Here is an 18331-nt window from a genome sequence, read left to right as displayed (position 1 = left end):
TCTAATAACTAGTTGGTAGTTGGTCTAATATCCATTTCATTTCATTCATTTTGCACAATTAACACTTAATCCAATTAGACCAAAATGTTATATGGACTAAATGACTACTGAGCCAAATGGTTATAGACGAAATGTTAAGTGGATGAACTGGCAATTAGACCATTTGGATAGTGGACGAACTGATGGTAGACCAAATGGCGAGTTGGCAATTGTACGAATTGGCATTAGACAAATTGGAAATAAACCGTTTTATGACAGGTCAAAAAAAATTGTAAAAACAATGACGAGTCATATGAGCGGGGTGGAGAAGTCATGCTGCTGATGGGGGTGAATATGATGAAGGAGACAATGAGGAAGGGGGTGTCTGATGGGGTGAATATGAGGTAGGGGATGTCTGATGGGGAGAATATGAGGAAGAGGACGAGGAAGAAAGGGATATCTGATAGGGTGAATATGACAAAAAAGGCGAAGAGGAAGGGGGTGTCTGATGGGGTGAATATGAGGAAGGAGACTATAGGAGGAAGGGGATGTCTGATGGGGTGAATATGACAAAGAAGACAAGGAGGAAGGGGGTGTCTAATGGGGTGAATATGAGGAAGGAGACTATAGGAGGAAGGGGATGTCTGATGGGGTGAATATGACAAAGAAGACAAGGAGGAAGGGGGTGTCTGATGGGGTGAATATGAGGAAGGAGACTATAGGAGGAAGGGGATGTCTGATGGGGTGAATATGACAAAGAAGACAAGGAGGAAGGGGGTGTCTGATGGGGTGAATATGACAAAGAAGACAAGGAGGAAGGGGGTGTCTGATGGGGTGAATATGACAAAGAAGACAAGGAGGAAGGGGGTGTCTGATGGGGTGAAAATGAGGAAGGAGACTATAGGAGGAAGGGATGTCTGATGGGGTGAATATGACAAAGAAGACAAGGAGGAAGGGGATGTCTGATGGGGTGAATATGAGCAAGGAGACTATAGGAGGAAGGGGTGTTTGATAGGATGTATATGAGGATGGAGATTTAGGAGGAAGGGGATGTCTGATAGAGTGAATATGACGAAGAAGGCGAGGAGGAAGGGGGTGTCTGATGGGGTGAATATGAGGAAGGAGACTATAGGAGGAAGGGGATGTCTGATGGGGTGAATATGACAAAGAAGACAAGGAGGAAGGGGGTGTCTAATGGGGTGAATATGAGGAAGGAGACTATAGGAGGAAGGGGATGTCTGATGGGGTGAATATGACAAAGAAGACAAGGAGGAAGGGGGTGTCTGATGGGGTGAATATGAGGAAGGAGACTATAGGAGGAAGGGGATGTCTGATGGGGTGAATATGACAAAGAAGACAAGGAGGAAGGGGGTGTCTGATGGGGTGAATATGACAAAGAAGACAAGGAGGAAGGGGGTGTCTGATGGGGTGAATATGACAAAGAAGACAAGGAGGAAGGGGGTGTCTGATGGGGTGAAAATGAGGAAGGAGACTATAGGAGGAAGGGATGTCTGATGGGGTGAATATGACAAAGAAGACAAGGAGGAAGGGGATGTCTGATGGGGTGAATATGAGCAAGGAGACTATAGGAGGAAGGGGTGTTTGATAGGATGTATATGAGGATGGAGATTTAGGAGGAAGGGGATGTCTGATAGAGTGAATATGACGAAGAAGGCGAGGAGGAAGGGGGTGTCTGATGGGGTGAATAATGAGGAAGGAGTCAAGGGGGTGTATGATGGGAAGAATATGATGAAGGAGATTAGGAAAAAAGGGAATGACTGATGGGGTGAATATGAGAAAGGATACCAGGTGAAAAGGAATGTGTTATGGAAAAATGTGTACATCAATCGTTAAAGAGACGGAATAGGCCCATGGATGGTTTGAAGATTTTTCTATGCAATCGGCTTTACTTTTCAGACACATAGAAAACCCAAATAAACACGATGAATGTCTTGTACTAGAACACGCTGATAACTGCAAAATAAGGTGTAATTTCAACTAGCCAGTAAACCTAGCTTATCATGCTTACCTCAAATCAAAATTTGATTCAATTGTCTGGATGTGACAATCTCGTTGAATTATAGCTACCAGGTATATCCTTGCAATAGATTTCCAAAGACAGACGCAAATAGTTAATGATAACACTAATAGTACTACTTGAAATACAGTAATAATACTTCTAAAATGCAACAGTTGAATCCGAAAAGCTCCAGACAGCCTTCGATGCGTCCAATGAATGTTTGATGTGAAATGGTTGCCTGCTAGGATGTCCAGCTTTTGAAGTCGGCGATCCACATACAAGATATCGTCGTCTGCAACCACAGGGGGGGCTATATCGGCAAACAATCCAATTTCTACATCGGCAAGGCTCTTGTACATAATCAAAGCAATTAGAAAGCGATCCTCATTAGTAGGTATTCAAAAATGAATAAATAATGCCCCACAGGCTAAGCGAGAGAGAGAGAAAGAAAACGATATGTAGCTGCCCTAGCTGACTGGAAATTCATTAAATTCAATATTCGCAGCCCGCCAAAACACGCTAAATCGTGCGCGGATAAACTTGATGAGCCCCAAGGATTGGATAAAACACGCAAACGATCGGTCAATCGCGAGGCTTATGATAAAGCATCTCGTTTATGAGATTGGTAATCCACTCTTTTTAAACGGGTGGAATTAAAATAGCAGAAGTGGATTTGGATTTAACACCATCCCATGCAGTTATTACATTCGTGAGAGGATTCAATCTGTCTAACCTTCACTGTTACATGTTTTCTGACATTTACAACAACCAAAAGAATAAATACATCGAAATATAGGCCTATATACATACAACATGATTATTTGCATATCCGGCCTCTCTGTCATGTCTGTACCCTAATGATTTATAATATCCATTAATAATGTCGATTGTGTGTGTGTGTTTGTTTAATTGCTCGCTCTCTCGATTATTGGTTTCTGAAACTCCATGTGCACTGTGTTACACACGGAAGAATACTCTGATAAAGGAAATTATACATCCTGATTAGAATTTACTTATGCAAAGGTTTGAAAAATAAAATGAAAACCCTAGTGCAGACAACATCAAGATGATTTCAATAAAACAGGGGAAGATCATTATGATTGTGAAAATTTCACTTGTTTATATCGCTATGATATAGGTAAACTTATGATGCAATGTCACATTATCACACAAGCATTTATTCCCGGGGGGGGGGGGGGGCGCTTACATTGACGAGTGGATACCATGCGCGACCAAAACTACACGTAAAAAGGATGTCTTTTTCACGATAGGGCACGTTACGTACGTAACGTGATAAGGGTGTCAAAAACACAAAAATAATGAAAAAAGGGTATCTATTTCGCTAGGAAAATTACGTGTTTAGGGTCGAATTTGCGGGGATGATGAACTAAAATTAAAATGTTTTTATAAAGAATGTCCTTTTTGCCCCAACACTTCGTGTTTAGAGTCCGATTTGCGCGAGGTGTAGAAGGTGGGGTCGTACTAAACCAAATAAGGGTAAGCCGACGACCGAAGTACCTGTAACAATAAAACATTCCTGTACTTGTTTAGGGGTTCATTTCAGGGAATATTTGCCAAGAGAATCCTTTTGTTTCCAATACTTGTTAAGAGTAGGGTTTCACACGCCAATACTTGTTAAGGGGTGCATTTTGAGAATATGGAAATTACGTGTTTAGGGTGCTTTTTGAGACTCCATGGTCGCGCATGGTACCCACTCGTGAATGGTAATGCCCCCCCCCCCGGATTTATTCTAAGTTTTATACAGCCATAACATGGGAGGCGTGTAGTGAGGACATTATCTATTCACATTATTGTGTTATCGTCTAATATTCTTATTTTCTGCCCCCATAGTAGCGAAAGTAAATATTGTAATTTTTGCATGCATAGACATTAGTGATTTGGAAATTGAGATTGTTGACGATATCACGCACAGACAGGTGAAGCGGTCCGAGTGAGGATAAGTGATTAATTTATTTTTGTATGTATCATCATCGACAAAATAAACTAAAATGATCGGGTACCCATTTCCTAATTAAATGGGTTTTTCTGTTGCCCATAGAAGTCTCTTTCTACACTTTGTTTTGATACACGAAGGATTTGAATAAGTGCACACCAAATTCAAATTGATTTCAACAATCACCCCAGCAACAATTATTTTAATCAGCATTGCGGGATAAAATGATGAAACAGAAATATTAATGCATGCATAATAGTCTTTATAACGCCGCAAAAAATCTTTTATTTCAATAAATGACATTTGATGTAAACTTGTTTTCCTATAAAAGATGGCTATTATGCATAAGTATACTCTTTGTGTAGACACCATTTCACACATGGTAGGTCTGATATTATTAATATATTATCCTGTAATGATATGGTATTAATCAAAATATAACATAATTCATTTTTACTAAGTGAACTTCGCTCGCAAATGTTAACAATGCACACCTCTCGTTTGCTAAAAAAATTTCCCTTGTGCATTACTTAAGTTTGCTTAAGATATTTTTTTTTTATTTGGCTTTACTCTCACCACCAATAATTTTTTTTTTTAAATCAAGGAAAATGTCACATAGCATTGGAGGAGGTATTTTATTTGACCTCGAAAGCAGCATCTCTCCCCATACCCTGGATGGTTTGAACTTTCTTACATTCATGACAGGAGGTGAAAGCTTCGGTATGACGTCAGTAAGACGTCACTGGTCTCCGAGTGTCATCGATGATGTGTACTCGCTCGGCGTACGTCACCATCAAAATAGTCTATGAAGGCTACTTTTAAGATCATTTTTATGAATTTACGAATGTAATTGTAAATCTTTTTGCGGCAGATTGATAAATGAGCAAATCATAGTTAAAAAAATACTAGAAGAAATTAATTAATGACTGGTATTCGATAAAGCGTTGAAACAAAATATGAACGTCAACTTTTGAACAAGGGTACGGTTTGAGAGACAAATAAGTAATTTAATTTCTTCATTGTTTACATAGATTGAAGAATGCCTCCGTGCTCACCACCCTGGCTAATCTACTGCGAACGGTACGCTGCTCAAATGTATTCCCTTTTATTTGTTATTTGAATGCCTTAGTCAAATAAACTTGAACTGAATCCATCTCATCGCATTTCAGGAAGGGGTTACTGAACACGATCCTACAGAGGACAGCTGGAATTAAGGGCACCCGGAGATTAAAGGACAAATCAACATTTTGCCTAATATTTCGTATAATATGGGTGATATGCAAGACAGAGAACAGATGATGTTATAAGTTTAGGGGTTCAGACATGGCAATTTAAAAAGATGCGAGTGGGCAAAATCTGATATCAAGAAAATGATATCTTATTTCTCCCATTTTCTTTCCTTTTCTCTCTTTATTTTCTTGTTAGTGAAAATTTTCGGAGGTCCATGCACCCCCCCCCCGGCTCGGATCCAGCCGGATTATATAGACGCAATAGTTTTGAGAGGCCGAGTACTGCGAAAATCAATAATTATATAAATGGCCCCCGAAATTGAATCGTGGCTAATCATAGAGATCTATATCCAGGGGCGGATCCAGCCTTCGCCAATAGGGGGGGGGGCGGAATTTTTTTTCAGCCATATTTTCTCCGATCGGCCACTCGAATATGATATTTGCCGGGATTTTTGGTTTCTTCTTCTTCTTCTGGAAACAATCTTTAAAGGGGTAGTCCTATTAGTCACTTCTTAGCTTTATTCTTATAAATAAACATATATAATACCATAATACTTATTTATATAATGCGAGCGCGAAGCGCGAGCTATTTTTTTTTGGGGGGGGGAAATCTTATGTACTTTTTCCTAAAGTTTTGAACATTCTGGGCAATGTTTGTTATCCTGAAAAAAGATGTGTATGCAAGTGAATAATTATTACGAACGTGAAGCGCGAGCAGAAATGAACTGATGGAAAAGGTACTGTTATGGACTTGCTTGCAGTTAGCCATGAAGACGTTACATATTTAAAAAAATCAAATAATGAGCTGATTTTTTTTTACATTTTTACCTAAGGAATGGAACTTTTTGTAACTTAACAGAATAGGTATATAACTAAACGATTGGTGCGAGCGGGAAGCGTGAGGAAAAAAAATCGAGATTTAGACCCACTGAACGAGACACTCTATTCAAGTTTTGTAAATCATGAAAAGGATGAGGAAGTAGGGATCTTCCTTACATTATTAATGTGAGCGCAGAGCGCGAGCGGAAAATTTTTATATACGTTTTGAGCTGATCGAAAACGTACCTGTTATGGACTGCTTGAACTTAGCCATGAAGACGTTTTCAACATTCAAATATTGCGAGCGCGAAGCGCGAGCTGAAAATTTTTGACATTTCTACCTGAATAATGGAAATTTTGAGCACTTTTTGTAATCGTGGAAAGGATAAGACAAAAACTTAACATTACTGATGCGAGAGCGAAGCGCGAGCGGAAAAATTCTGAACACTCTATATTCATGTTTTGTAAATCATGAAAAGGTTAAGTTATTGGAAATTTTCATACATTAATAATGCTAGCACAAAGCGCGAGCAGACAATTTTTTATATTGTGATCTAAAACTGGATAATTATTTAAATGGAGAAGAAGCTGCGTATCTGAATAAATGTGTGTTTCAGATTTCGACCTAGAATTTGAGTATTTTAAATACCTTTTTTTATCATGAAAATCAATAAAGCGAGCGCAAAGCGCGACCTAAAAATATATGATATTCCGATCTGAAAAGGGGTCACTTTAAGCTCTGTATTGCAAGCACTTTGTGGAAAAACTGTGAGGTGAACAGAGCTGATGTTTTTCATCATTGTTACTTTGAGTTTTGACATAGGACCGGGATATTCCATAAGGACATTATGTCATCATAAGAAAATGATGAATATATATCTTCCTATTTCTCTTCCTAAGCATGAGGGCGCGAAATCTATTAATATTATGGCCTGAAAACTAGACATTTAAAGCACTTTTGTAATTATGGATAAGATGCATGAGTTTAATATCTATCAATGCGAGCGCAAATCGAAAGCAGAAATTTATGATTAATTGTCATCTAATTGTGATTTTAAGTAGTTTGTTTTAGAATTAATGTTAAGATATACATAACTCACTCATCAAAATTACAGCTTACAGCGCTAGCTCATACGTTTTGAAAATCTGACCTAAATAGGGATATTCTGAGAACTTTTTGAAATACAGGAAATATAGGTACCTGACAAATCAAATTTTGCGAGCGCGCAGCGCAAGCAGAAATTGTTAATATTCAGACCAGAAAACAGAAATTTTTACACTTTTAAAAAATCAATTTGTAAATAAAACAAAATAATGAAAGTTCAATTTCCCAGCTGAAATATGTTTATATTGACTTCAAAATTTGATATTTTAAGGTCCATATTGAGCAAGATATCACCTAAAACGCAATGCGAGCGCGAAGCGCGAGCGAAAATTTTATATCCCAACATGAAATATTTTGTTAAAAATTATTTTCCAAGTCTTCCCCTAATCGTATTTTATTCACTCATCTTCCTCCTCTTATGCTTGCCTTCCTTCTCTCTCCTCTCTTTTCCCTTCTTTTTCTTTTTTTTTCTTTTTTTTTGCTCCGCCAATAGGGGGGGGGGGGGGGCGGGCCCCTCGGGCCCCCCTGGATCCGCCTATGCCTATATCTCTATGTGGCCAATCCGGTTGGATACACAACTGCGCCCCCACCGACTATCTGCACGCCAGTGGTCTTACCCACCAAAGCAGGGGAATTACAACGATCATGACGAGAGTTAAAAATTGTAAAAGCTTGCAAGAAATAAAGTGGGGAAAATGTGATGAATGTGCCTATATTTTTCAGCTTATGCATTTGTATTATAAAATGAGAGAAATTATGCATGCATGATATTTCAAAATATATCATATTCCATCTTTTTTCTTTTCCTTTATTTTCTACATCAATCAATCAATCAATCAACCAATCAATCAATCCATCCATCCATCCATCCGTCCATCAAATCAAATCAATCAATCAATCAATCAATCAATCAATCATCGACCGACCGACCGACCGACCGACCGACCAACCAACCAACCAACCAACCAACACCAACCAATCAACCAATTTATTATTATTGGCCGTGAAACTTCTCGGGGTCCATGGCCCCAAACCCCCACGTATACGTACCAGTTTGGAAGGGTAATGTTAGCTTTATTTATACAACAAGACTATATTCGTACAAAACTGTTATTTTTGAAAAAAAATTGACATGGAAACTAGCTACATAGAGGCATCTAATCGGTTTTCATACATGTTTTAGATTTCGATCTCAATTCTTTTTAAAAGTTGTCACTTATTCGACAACATGAACCATGCAGTATTATTATAGAAAACCAATAAAAAGGAAGTGACATTCAAACGGGTAGATTGATTCCCGATTTTATGCGCTTGGATGCGGAGATGCGGGGGTGAATCTCACAACTATAATATCATGTATAAAAACCATAAACATATTCTATTTCATCCTGGATTTTTTTTCTATCTCTATATCCATCTGTTTGCAACAGTTTAAAAAAAGAATGGCTTCATTCATAGAAATAAACATAAGAAAATTAGGAAAAAATATAAATGGTCATCATGCGTAAATACTATAACAATCGATACTCGGATGATGATGTTGATGATGATAATGATGTAAATGATGATGATGATGATGTTGTTGTTGTTGTTGATGATGATGATGATGATAATGATGTTGATAATGATGATGATATTGATGATGATGATGAGGTTGTTGATGATGATGACGATGATGTTGATGATGATGATGATGACCATGATGATTATGATTATCGTTGCTGTTATTAATATTACCACCATCATCATCATTATTTGTATCATTGTTATTATTAACCCTATCTAGGCCGGGGGGCCTCGGAGGCCCCCCTCAATGTTTTCGCCGTGCGAAAGTTTTTGACCGCGCCGCTCGCTGACTTTTTACTTTCAAGTCTTACCCAACTTTTGAGACCAATTTTGTGTCTCCCAGGTACGTGGTTCCAAAATTACGCAACATTATGTAAGTGCATGTCAGTCCGAAAATTGCTCAAAAACGTGATTTCGTGTACAAAGTCAATGCAAATAGTGTTTTCAACCAAAATTCATAAATGTGTGATTATTTTTAGTTTTGCTGGTCTAAATGTATTCATTTTATGCTTTTTATGATCACAGAAGAGTCCCCAACAAATTTCATTGAAAAAATAATGAAAAACAAAAGGTCAAAAACAAAGAAATACATAAGAAATTGCAAAAAACAATATAATACAAAAGAAAGTAATTTGATATCAATTTTTTTTCATGTACACTTGCTAAGAACACCACAAAGAGTTTCTATACCCAAAATTCGTTAATTCAGAGCTTTATTTAGCGAGTTAGAGGAAAAAGTATGATTTCGCATACTAATTACGCATAAATTAGCATAATCACTTAACTGCCATTCGCATGAAATAAATTACTTTACAATCTTGTAGATTATGTCCCAGGCAACCCGCGCGCCTCCCACTTGAAATATTGGCTGCTAGCCTCCTACCCCCTCCCCTCGTCCATTCCTTTCCCTTCTCTTTATGGCCCTTTCTTTTGTTAATTTTGGTTAAAGGCGTATCCCGACACAAGAACCTGCTTTCTGGGTTTTTACGTTTTTTTTCCCCTTGATCAATCACATACTGTATATTTCATATGATATTGGATTAAATATTGATTGGAAGAAAATGAACAGAGGGGGGGGGTACACCCTTGGGATCGATATACCCATATGTTTGAATAGTTGCAATTTACAGACAATCTTTGACTCCCCGCAAGCTCAGTGTAGTATAATTTTTTTAGTGCATGCATTTAGTATTCGATTTTCATTTCCGCTTCTCATGTCCCTGTCCCCCTTCCCTATATACTGCTTCTGTCTCTACTTCTTCTCCCCCCCGCCTTTCTTTCCCTGATTAACATTCGATGGGCGTACTATCTTTTTTTTTTTGGGGGGGGGTGAAGGGGGTGTACACCATTATAAATGCCCTCAAGAACAAAGGATAATCTTTAGCGTTGACGCCCATGATTTTTACTCATTTATCGATCTAGGGGAAGTGGGGTGACGGGAAGCAGGTCCTTGACCACCAAAAAGCCCAATTTTTTGGCAAATAATAATAGAGGAAATAGTTTGAGTGGTGATAAATTGATGACGTCCCCCTCCCTATTTCTGTTTGTGACTGACAAAGTGCCCCTCTTGTGAATCCGGTTCTGATAAGGCTTTCGCGAGTCATTTTCATAATTCTATATTTTACTTAGTAGGCCTATTCTGATAGCATTTTTTAGCAAATAATATCATGAATCAAAGGGAAAGAACAACCCTGATGCAAATCGGCGAAGTAAAGTTACCTTAAAAGAAGCAGATAATTGGAGCATTATATTGATGAAACTTGGGAGTTATACCTATACCCATACCATGCACCGGCCCAAGCCCACTCTTTTAACTATTTCGTTTCCTTCCTTCGATCTCTTACCTTTCTCTCTCTCTCTCTCTCTTTATTTTTTAAAAAAATCTCTTCCAATATGGTCGCACTTTTGCAGAAGGCAGTGGAGGATCAAGGGGCTGAGGAGCCCCAGGCAGGCGCCTCGATTTCTGGAGGCGAAAATGTGAAAAAAAAACATGTTTTGCCCTCATTCTGGTGTAAAATGATGTGATTGGAGTGAAGACTTTATTTCTACTTTATCTTGGTTATTTTTTTTTTGCTTGTCACATTATGGAAGAAAAAGTGGGCCGCTATCATGCCCCGGGCCCATACTGGATGTATCCGCCGCTGGGCGCTGGCAGAAAGTGCCAAGAACTCATGATAATAGTATGGCCAGCAGCGTTAGATTCTATTGTAACTGAATCATTCTTTCACAATATGGAAAAATCCCCCCCCCCAATCTTTCCCAGAAAAAAATATTTCTGACCAAATTTGGAATAAAATAAAAATAGCTCGAGATCAATCTGCAGCGCAGCGCGCATGCGCAGCTCACACTTGACGGCCATTTTTGTACAGAAATCATCGTGCGTACCACGAGGTGCGATTGGTACTAAAACACTTCTGAAGCGTCCTAAATATCGTTTAATTTAGGTGGACTTGTAGTTCAAATGTGAAACGATTGAAACCATGCCTTCTTCGAATCCTCTTCCTCCCAAGGAGAATGCGCTCTTTAAGAGAATACTGGTGAGACGACTCTGTTTTAGGGGCCTTCTTCGTTAACAATTTATTTCATTTGGGGTCGCGGTCGTGGTTCCGCACCGGGTACTCCCCCGCCGAGCCCCTGAGGCCGACGGCGGTGAGAGAGATAGGTGGTGCCTCTCTCTGCTCCGCTCGCAGCAGCTCCCGGCACCCGGCCCCAACAAACAACAGTGAAAACCAAGTAGAATATCAAAATTTCAAGGGTCTTGGTGTTATCGTTAGGAATGAATGATTAATTAACGGTCTTAATTACAAGGTTGTAGAATCTAGTGAATTATCTCTGAATTCTAGATTGAATTTTTTGAAATTGAAGTTTGAACTTCACGAAAAGTGTCACGAAGTGCTTCATGATGTTCATGACATCAGAGTCAGACACGTTTGTCATGCCTGGCTGCCTTTTAACTTATGTTTGCAGACCAAATGCAGTGTGCAACCTTTCACTGTGTGTCATGTGTGTATACTATGATGAAATATTGTGTAGCGATAGTCAAGACTGAAGGGGGAGGCACTCACAGTCACACATTGTACGAGGTTAGTATGGTGACACTACCACATATCGACCACCTCTTTTGAAACCGACCACCTTGCGCGCGTTAAAATTATTGCGTATTACAAACTATACGCGCGGGAGAGTAGGCGCAGTGTCCATAGAAACGGTAAGAATCGATTTTACGAGAAAAAAAGAAGCAACATAAAGTAGAAATTTAGTAGAATTAATCAAAATTGTATTGACCAAACCCAAACGCCGCTGAAAAACCAAGAAATCCGATGGAAACGGCTTTAGAACAAATATCCGTCGTCAATCGTCGAATCATGCGCCGGAGCTCGCAGTGGAAGTGGTGAGGCGATCATTTAGCATGTTTACGTCATAGAACTGATTTGAAAGAGTAAAAATATTTCGCCACCGCGACAAGAATCGGCCGTAAACTTAGTGTATCGCAGGTGGTCGGTTTAAAAAGACGGGTGCAAATGGGCAGATGTAAAATCGTCGCATTCGTTGTTCGTCTATATATACGCGGATTGAATCGGAGTCGCCGAGCGAAACAGGAATCTGATCTGCTCAATTTTCTGCACAAATGAGACGAAAACTGGGTAAAATTGATGAATATTTTCGAAGATACGATGCTTAGAAGATTAGGTGGTCGATAAGGGGTAGTTCCAACCATACCTGTATATACTAACCTCGTACAATACATAGACCGTGTTTGACCCTGGATTTCGAAGTAGTCGGCAAACAAACATCGCTTCATTGCTGAAGTAATATTTGCTGAAACTCCTCGCTACGCACCGGGGCTCTTGCCGGTAAGTAGCAATACATTAAATAGGCCTATGAAAAAATTATAAAACTATAATAATCATTAAAAAAAGCAAATTTCGCTTACCTCGGCCTCGAAAGTGACTTCGCTTTCTCTTGTACGGAAATACAAGGAAGCCCGTTGGTGGCGCTAATAATTTCACAACCTTGATTCAGCTCCTCGGTAATTTTATAACTATCTAAATTCTTTGAATGCGCAATCCTTATGATTAATTGACTAATTATGGGCAACAATGAATGAAAAAAATCAAGTATCACTGAATATCCTGTGCAAGTTTCAGGTCACATGATCATTGTCAAAGGTCATTTAGGGTCAATGAACTTTGGCCGAATTGGGGGTATTTGTTGAATTACCATCATAACTTTAAAAGTATGTTGGTCTAGTTCATAAAACTTGGACATAAGAGTAATCAAGTATCACTGAACATTCTGTGCGCATTTTAGGTCACATGACCAAGGTCAAAGGTCAATGAACTTTGGCAATGGGGGTATCTGTTGAATTAACATCATAACTTTGCAAGTTATTGATCTGACCCTGAAACTTGGACATAAGAGTAATCAAGTATCACTGAATATCCTGTGCAAGTTTCAGGTCACATGATCAAGGTCAAAGGTCATGTGAGGTCAATGAACTTTGGCCACATTGGGGGTATTTGTTGAATTACCATCCTATCTCTGTAAAGTGTATTGGTCTAGTTCATAAAACGTGGAAATAAGAGTAACCAAGTATCACTGAACATCTTGTGCGAGTTATAGTAGTTTTCAAAGTCAGCACTGCTGCTATGTTGAATCGCGTGATGCAGGTGAGACGGCCAGAGGCATTCCACTTGTTACTCTCTAGAAGCCTCCTGGCTAACCCCCAGTATTAAAATAGAATAATCCTCCTTGGATAGGTCCATGCTCTACATGTAGATCTACATATGTAATGTATGCTTTGATCTATAATGTCATAATTATGAACGTGACGTGAGTGTGCCAAGATTGAGAATCTCACATTATTGAGAAACAATTTTCTTGAACAAAGCCTTTGTTACCTTTTCCTTGGTCATTATCTCAATTTCACAGTCATAAGTCTTAGATTTCGATGAGAAAGCAAAGGCTGCATCTTTAGGTTGTCACATGAAATGTTAATTATCAAAATGAGTCAGACTTTTGAATATATAAACATTCTGCAAGTTTTAAAATGATTTTGGAAATATAACTTTTTTTTGAAAAGCTAGCCCCAAAAGTTTTAGGAATGGTGAGAATAAAATCATTGGTTACATCGCCATCTTGCCTATTGTCATGGAAAAAAAATGTTGGGCACATCATCAGCCAGGTATTAGAAACCGTGCAGTGTTTTGATAGTATACAGGCTACACAGCTGAGCAATCGGCACATTTACTTTGTGCAACTTTAAATGACAGAAAAAAGCCAAGATGGAGGTGTGAACACTGACAAATTCTTCGCACAGTTCCCACAGAAACTTGATCTAGCATTTTGAGAAGAAAAGTCAGATTTCCTCAATTTTGACAAAATGATAAATATAAAAATTGTATTTTTACCCTTAGTCCGGAGTCTCCTGGAGAGTAAGAATCTTTTGCTAACCTGACTACGTGATTTTACTCTCCAAAGCATGAAGCACTATAAATAGCGTTGTGCACACTACATTTCCAGTTGCATTCGAGATCCCTAATAAACATCCTCTGAAATATAACTTTCATGTGGCTGATATCTGTAAAAGCACACTTGAATTTCTATTCAGGCTCATACAGTTTGTGCAACACTTTGATTATTCATGTGTTCATGGCATTTCATGTAATTTCATTCTTGATTTTAATAAAAAAAAGAACTATATATAGTACAGCTCCCAGTGCCAAGGCTGCAGTTGTAATGTATATCGACTGCAGAGATGACCTTTGTATTAAGTTGTTTTGACATAATATATCGGCCTACATGATCATTTATGAATAAAGACACTACAGGGAAAAGACTGGACAGCAAAGTTGTATACAGGTACGTCAGTTTCATTGGAAAATAATCATCAGATGTCATGACTTTGTGTGAAATAAGTTTGTCAATTGAGTGTGTAGATTCCTTTCATGTCATTGCAAGTACCATCTACTAATTTCAGCCCTCTTTTTAAAAAACAGAAATGCTATGAACAGAAGCAGTACAAGAATGGACTCAAGTTTTCCAAGCAAATTCTGTCCAATGCAAAGTTTGCCGAACACGGAGGTTAGTTCATGGAGGTGGTTCCATCATGTGTGCAAAAAATCTATGGGCCCTACTTAATGTCAAAGTCTTTTCTATGACCATGATTCATATTGTGTATGATATTCTTGTAAAGAGATCACCTTTGATTTTATTATTAGCAGGCATCTCATTATTTAGTACCTGGCTATTATAAAAATTTCCATAATTTATAGGCCTAAACAATGATTTCCCAATCTGTTCTGCAGTCTCCATAATTTATAGTGGATGGTAATTGATTATGAATTGTTAAAATCCCATTGTTATTACTGATGTCACAGAATTTGTTGTTTTATATTGTGATATCTTGTAGAAGTAAAGAATATTATGCAATCATTACAATGTACTTCTGGAAAATGGAAATAATAGAATACTACACCTGTGTTATCAAAATCCTTGATAAACCATTGTACATGTACATGAAGGTTATTTCTGACTTTTTTTAGAAACCCTGTCAATGAAAGGCCTCATTCTGAATTGCTTAGGCAAGAAAGAAGAAGCTCTAGAGCTGGTGAAGAGAGGCCTTCGGAATGATCTCAGGAGTCATGTCTGTATCCTTTGAAATATGCAGTGCAATGTTCTCACAGAGAGTTGTAGTGGATTCATATTTAAAGGTCAAGTCCACCTCAGAAAAAAGTTGATTTGAATCAGAGAAAAATCAGACAAGCACAATGCTAAAAATTTCATCAAAATCAGATGTAAAATAAGAAAGTTATGACATTTCAAAGTTTCGCTTATTTTTAACAAAATACATGTAGTTGTATGAACGAGCGAGTTACATCCAAATAAGAGAGTCGATGATGTCACTCACTATTTTGTTTTTTCATTGTTTGAATTATACAATATTTCAATTTTTACGAATTTGACGATTAGGACCTCCTTGCCTGAAGCACAAAATGTTAAAATAATGGAATTCCACGTGTTCAGGGAGGAATGAAACTTCATTTCACATGACAATGACGAGAAAATAAAATATTTCATATAATAAAATACAAAAGAAATAGTGAGTGAGCGATGTCATCAGTTCCCTCATTTGCATACCGACCGAGATGTGCATATAACTGTTTTGTGAAATGAAGCGAACTTTAAAATGCCATAACTTTCTTATTTTACATCCGATTTTGATGAAATTTTCAGTGTTATGCTTGTTGAATTTTTCTCTTTTTATTCAAATCAAGTTTTTGTTGGGGTGGACTTGTCCTTTAAACTAGTGCTGCAGCCGAACCGAACGGAAGTTCGCCGAACTTGGCACTTCCGAACCGAACGCAAAGGCCTGGTTCGGAAGTTCGGTTAAAAAAAAAAAATGTTAATATGCAATACGTAAGAGCGATGACTACATAGATTTAAGTATTAAAAAAAAAAAATGGTTAGTGATTGTGCACAAAGAGAATTCCACTCAAAATATTTTTAAAATCCACTATGATAGCCCCCATCTCGTCTTTGATTGAACTGTTATCAACTTAAGAATATTTTATTAACATAAATATATTTTTTCTTGATAAAATGAGGGGACATTTTGAAGCTTAACTCGGTATAAAAGTGTGGTGTAATTACGTATTGCCGTAATCGATCGTGATCGTAATCGGACCTAATCATTTTGCATTTAATAAAGAAAAAGACAAGACATAAATTAATTCCTTGTGACTGACAAAGTAATGGTAAAGTATATATATTCCACCTTCTGAAATTTCCATATTAATATAAAAGATAAATAATTCAAGAGATGAAGGAATGAGGGTGAAAAAACAGAAAATATAAAAATTCAAACCAAATCAACGCATGTTCCCTGATCGATGTTCCGGAAATGGTTGGTAAGGAAAGTTGAAACAGGAAGTCCAAACAACCTGCTCTCGGTTGCTATTATACAGGTAAAATTCGTATTCCGAACTTGAAAAGTTTTTTCCGTTGTCAATATTTTCTTAAAGTAGTTTAATCTGGTCCTGATTCTCTCGTTATCAATATTTTTTTCTTTTGATTTTTTTTAATTTTCATTTTAAAAATGAAAGTAGAAATGACTGTTATTTTTTGTTTAAAGATTAAAACAAAAGAAAGTTCAACAATTTTCATAACTATTCTTTTTAGAAACAAAATTTATTATAAATATATGACAGATCATCCTGAAATTACTTGTTTGTGGTTGGCGATCTATAGTTTTTATATATGTTAAATTTAATTTGGCATTTATTGCCGAACCCCGAACCAAACCAAAGTTTGGAAAAAAATTGCCGAACCCTGCCGAACCGAACCCGAACATGCCGCCTGACTTGCAGCACTACTTTTAACTCAACTGAGATTGACCTCAAATTGTGTGATTAGGAGCTAGATTAATATCGGTTTGAGATTGTTTTAAATCTGTCACAATTCAGTAAAGTAGGTAAAACCCTTGATTACATGTAGGTTGGAATGATTTTTGTATGAAGTTCTGTATAGTTTTGTACAGCAATGCAAATTATAACAAACAGTATTAACCAATTGGATCTGTGTTTTGAAATCATTAACACTTGACCTGTCATTGATCTTATCTCTGCAAGTTTAGAGATCAGATAGATTTGCTTACATTAGTTTGAAAGAAGATCAACAGTGGTCAGTTCACCCATGCTTTAAATCAAACAGGCATAATACTATTTTGTTTCAAAATTAGATTAAAGGCAAGAAACAAAATATTCAGTTCTTTGATGTAAATTAAGTCTTAACAGGTATGTGCGACAAAGGGGATATGCAAAAGCTGATGATGTTCCACACCATTTCTTTTGTAATGTATTGTACATATGAAACGTAATGTTTGTCTATGACTTTATGGTAAATTAGCTTTTGATAGTTCCCGTTGAATTTACGAGAAAGGCTACTTTCATGAATACACATTCTATTGGAATCAAACCATGTTTTTAATTATTGAAAAGGAAAAAAAAATTATCCAGATATCAAACGACATCGTTGGTTCCTCTGTTTACAAGCTATCTCCATTGCACATTTAAGCATACACACTATGAATTTCACAACATGTTTCAATGTCATTTTCAGTGTGGTTGGGGGTGAACTTTCCCTTTGAGTATCGTAATATAAAGTTTTATTGCTATAAGTTTGTGAATAATTATAGTTCATTTTCCTTAGTGCACGTTGTGTCAGGCTGGCATGTATTTGGTTTAATACAGCGAGCAGAGAGGAAATATGATGAGGCTATCAAAGCCTATAGAAATGCACTGAAATGGGACAAGGTAAGTAGCAGTTTTTTTTTTCCTGGTGTAATTTTGGGCCAACCTTGTTAAAGGCTTATTCAGAGGATGGGATAATTCTATCTTGTTACTCATTGGGGCCGTTCTCATTACGCTTTCTAAAACTAGTTTACTGGAAACCGTTTCAGGAAACCACTTTGGAAGATGGCTTTGCTAGCGTTCCCACTTGATCACACGAAAGTGGTTTTCAAAATCACTTCACATAAAGCGCTCTTGTTGCTATGGAAACGCTCTCAGTGGGGTGACACGTTTCGCGCGATATTTGAAACCGCAACATAGGCATTCTACACCTGTCGTGTGGAGTAGCGCGCTCAAAATGTGCGAAGA

The 18331-nt window shown here is 37.7% G+C and overlaps 2 protein-coding genes across 3 annotated transcripts in view; one reads left to right on the top strand and one right to left on the bottom strand.

The window, feature by feature from the left end:
* The window catches only part of LOC121414136, a 72659-nt gene extending 70286 nt beyond the window's left edge, over positions 1-2373 (bottom strand). For both annotated transcript variants that reach the window (XM_041607241.1, XM_041607318.1), the window contains exon 1: positions 2009-2373. In XM_041607241.1, coding sequence (XP_041463175.1) covers positions 2009-2358 — 350 coding nt within the window. In that variant the 5' untranslated portion in view covers positions 2359-2373. The remainder of the gene's footprint in view (positions 1-2008) is intronic.
* Positions 2374-11014: 8641 nt separating this feature from the next.
* The window catches only part of LOC121414043 (N-alpha-acetyltransferase 15, NatA auxiliary subunit-like), a 41779-nt gene continuing 34462 nt past the window's right edge, over positions 11015-18331 (top strand). Inside the window, exons 1-4 of the mRNA XM_041607127.1 lie at positions 11015-11209; positions 14672-14756; positions 15218-15322; positions 17898-17986. Coding sequence (XP_041463061.1) covers positions 11153-11209; positions 14672-14756; positions 15218-15322; positions 17898-17986 — 336 coding nt within the window. The 5' untranslated portion in view covers positions 11015-11152. The remainder of the gene's footprint in view (positions 11210-14671; positions 14757-15217; positions 15323-17897; positions 17987-18331) is intronic.

This window comes from Lytechinus variegatus, chromosome 1, assembly GCF_018143015.1.
Source record: "Lytechinus variegatus isolate NC3 chromosome 1, Lvar_3.0, whole genome shotgun sequence".
NCBI classification, from domain to species: domain Eukaryota; kingdom Metazoa; phylum Echinodermata; class Echinoidea; order Temnopleuroida; family Toxopneustidae; genus Lytechinus; species Lytechinus variegatus.
The sequence above is the reverse complement of the archived record's forward strand: the minus strand, read 5'-3'. Positions and strand labels throughout refer to the sequence as shown.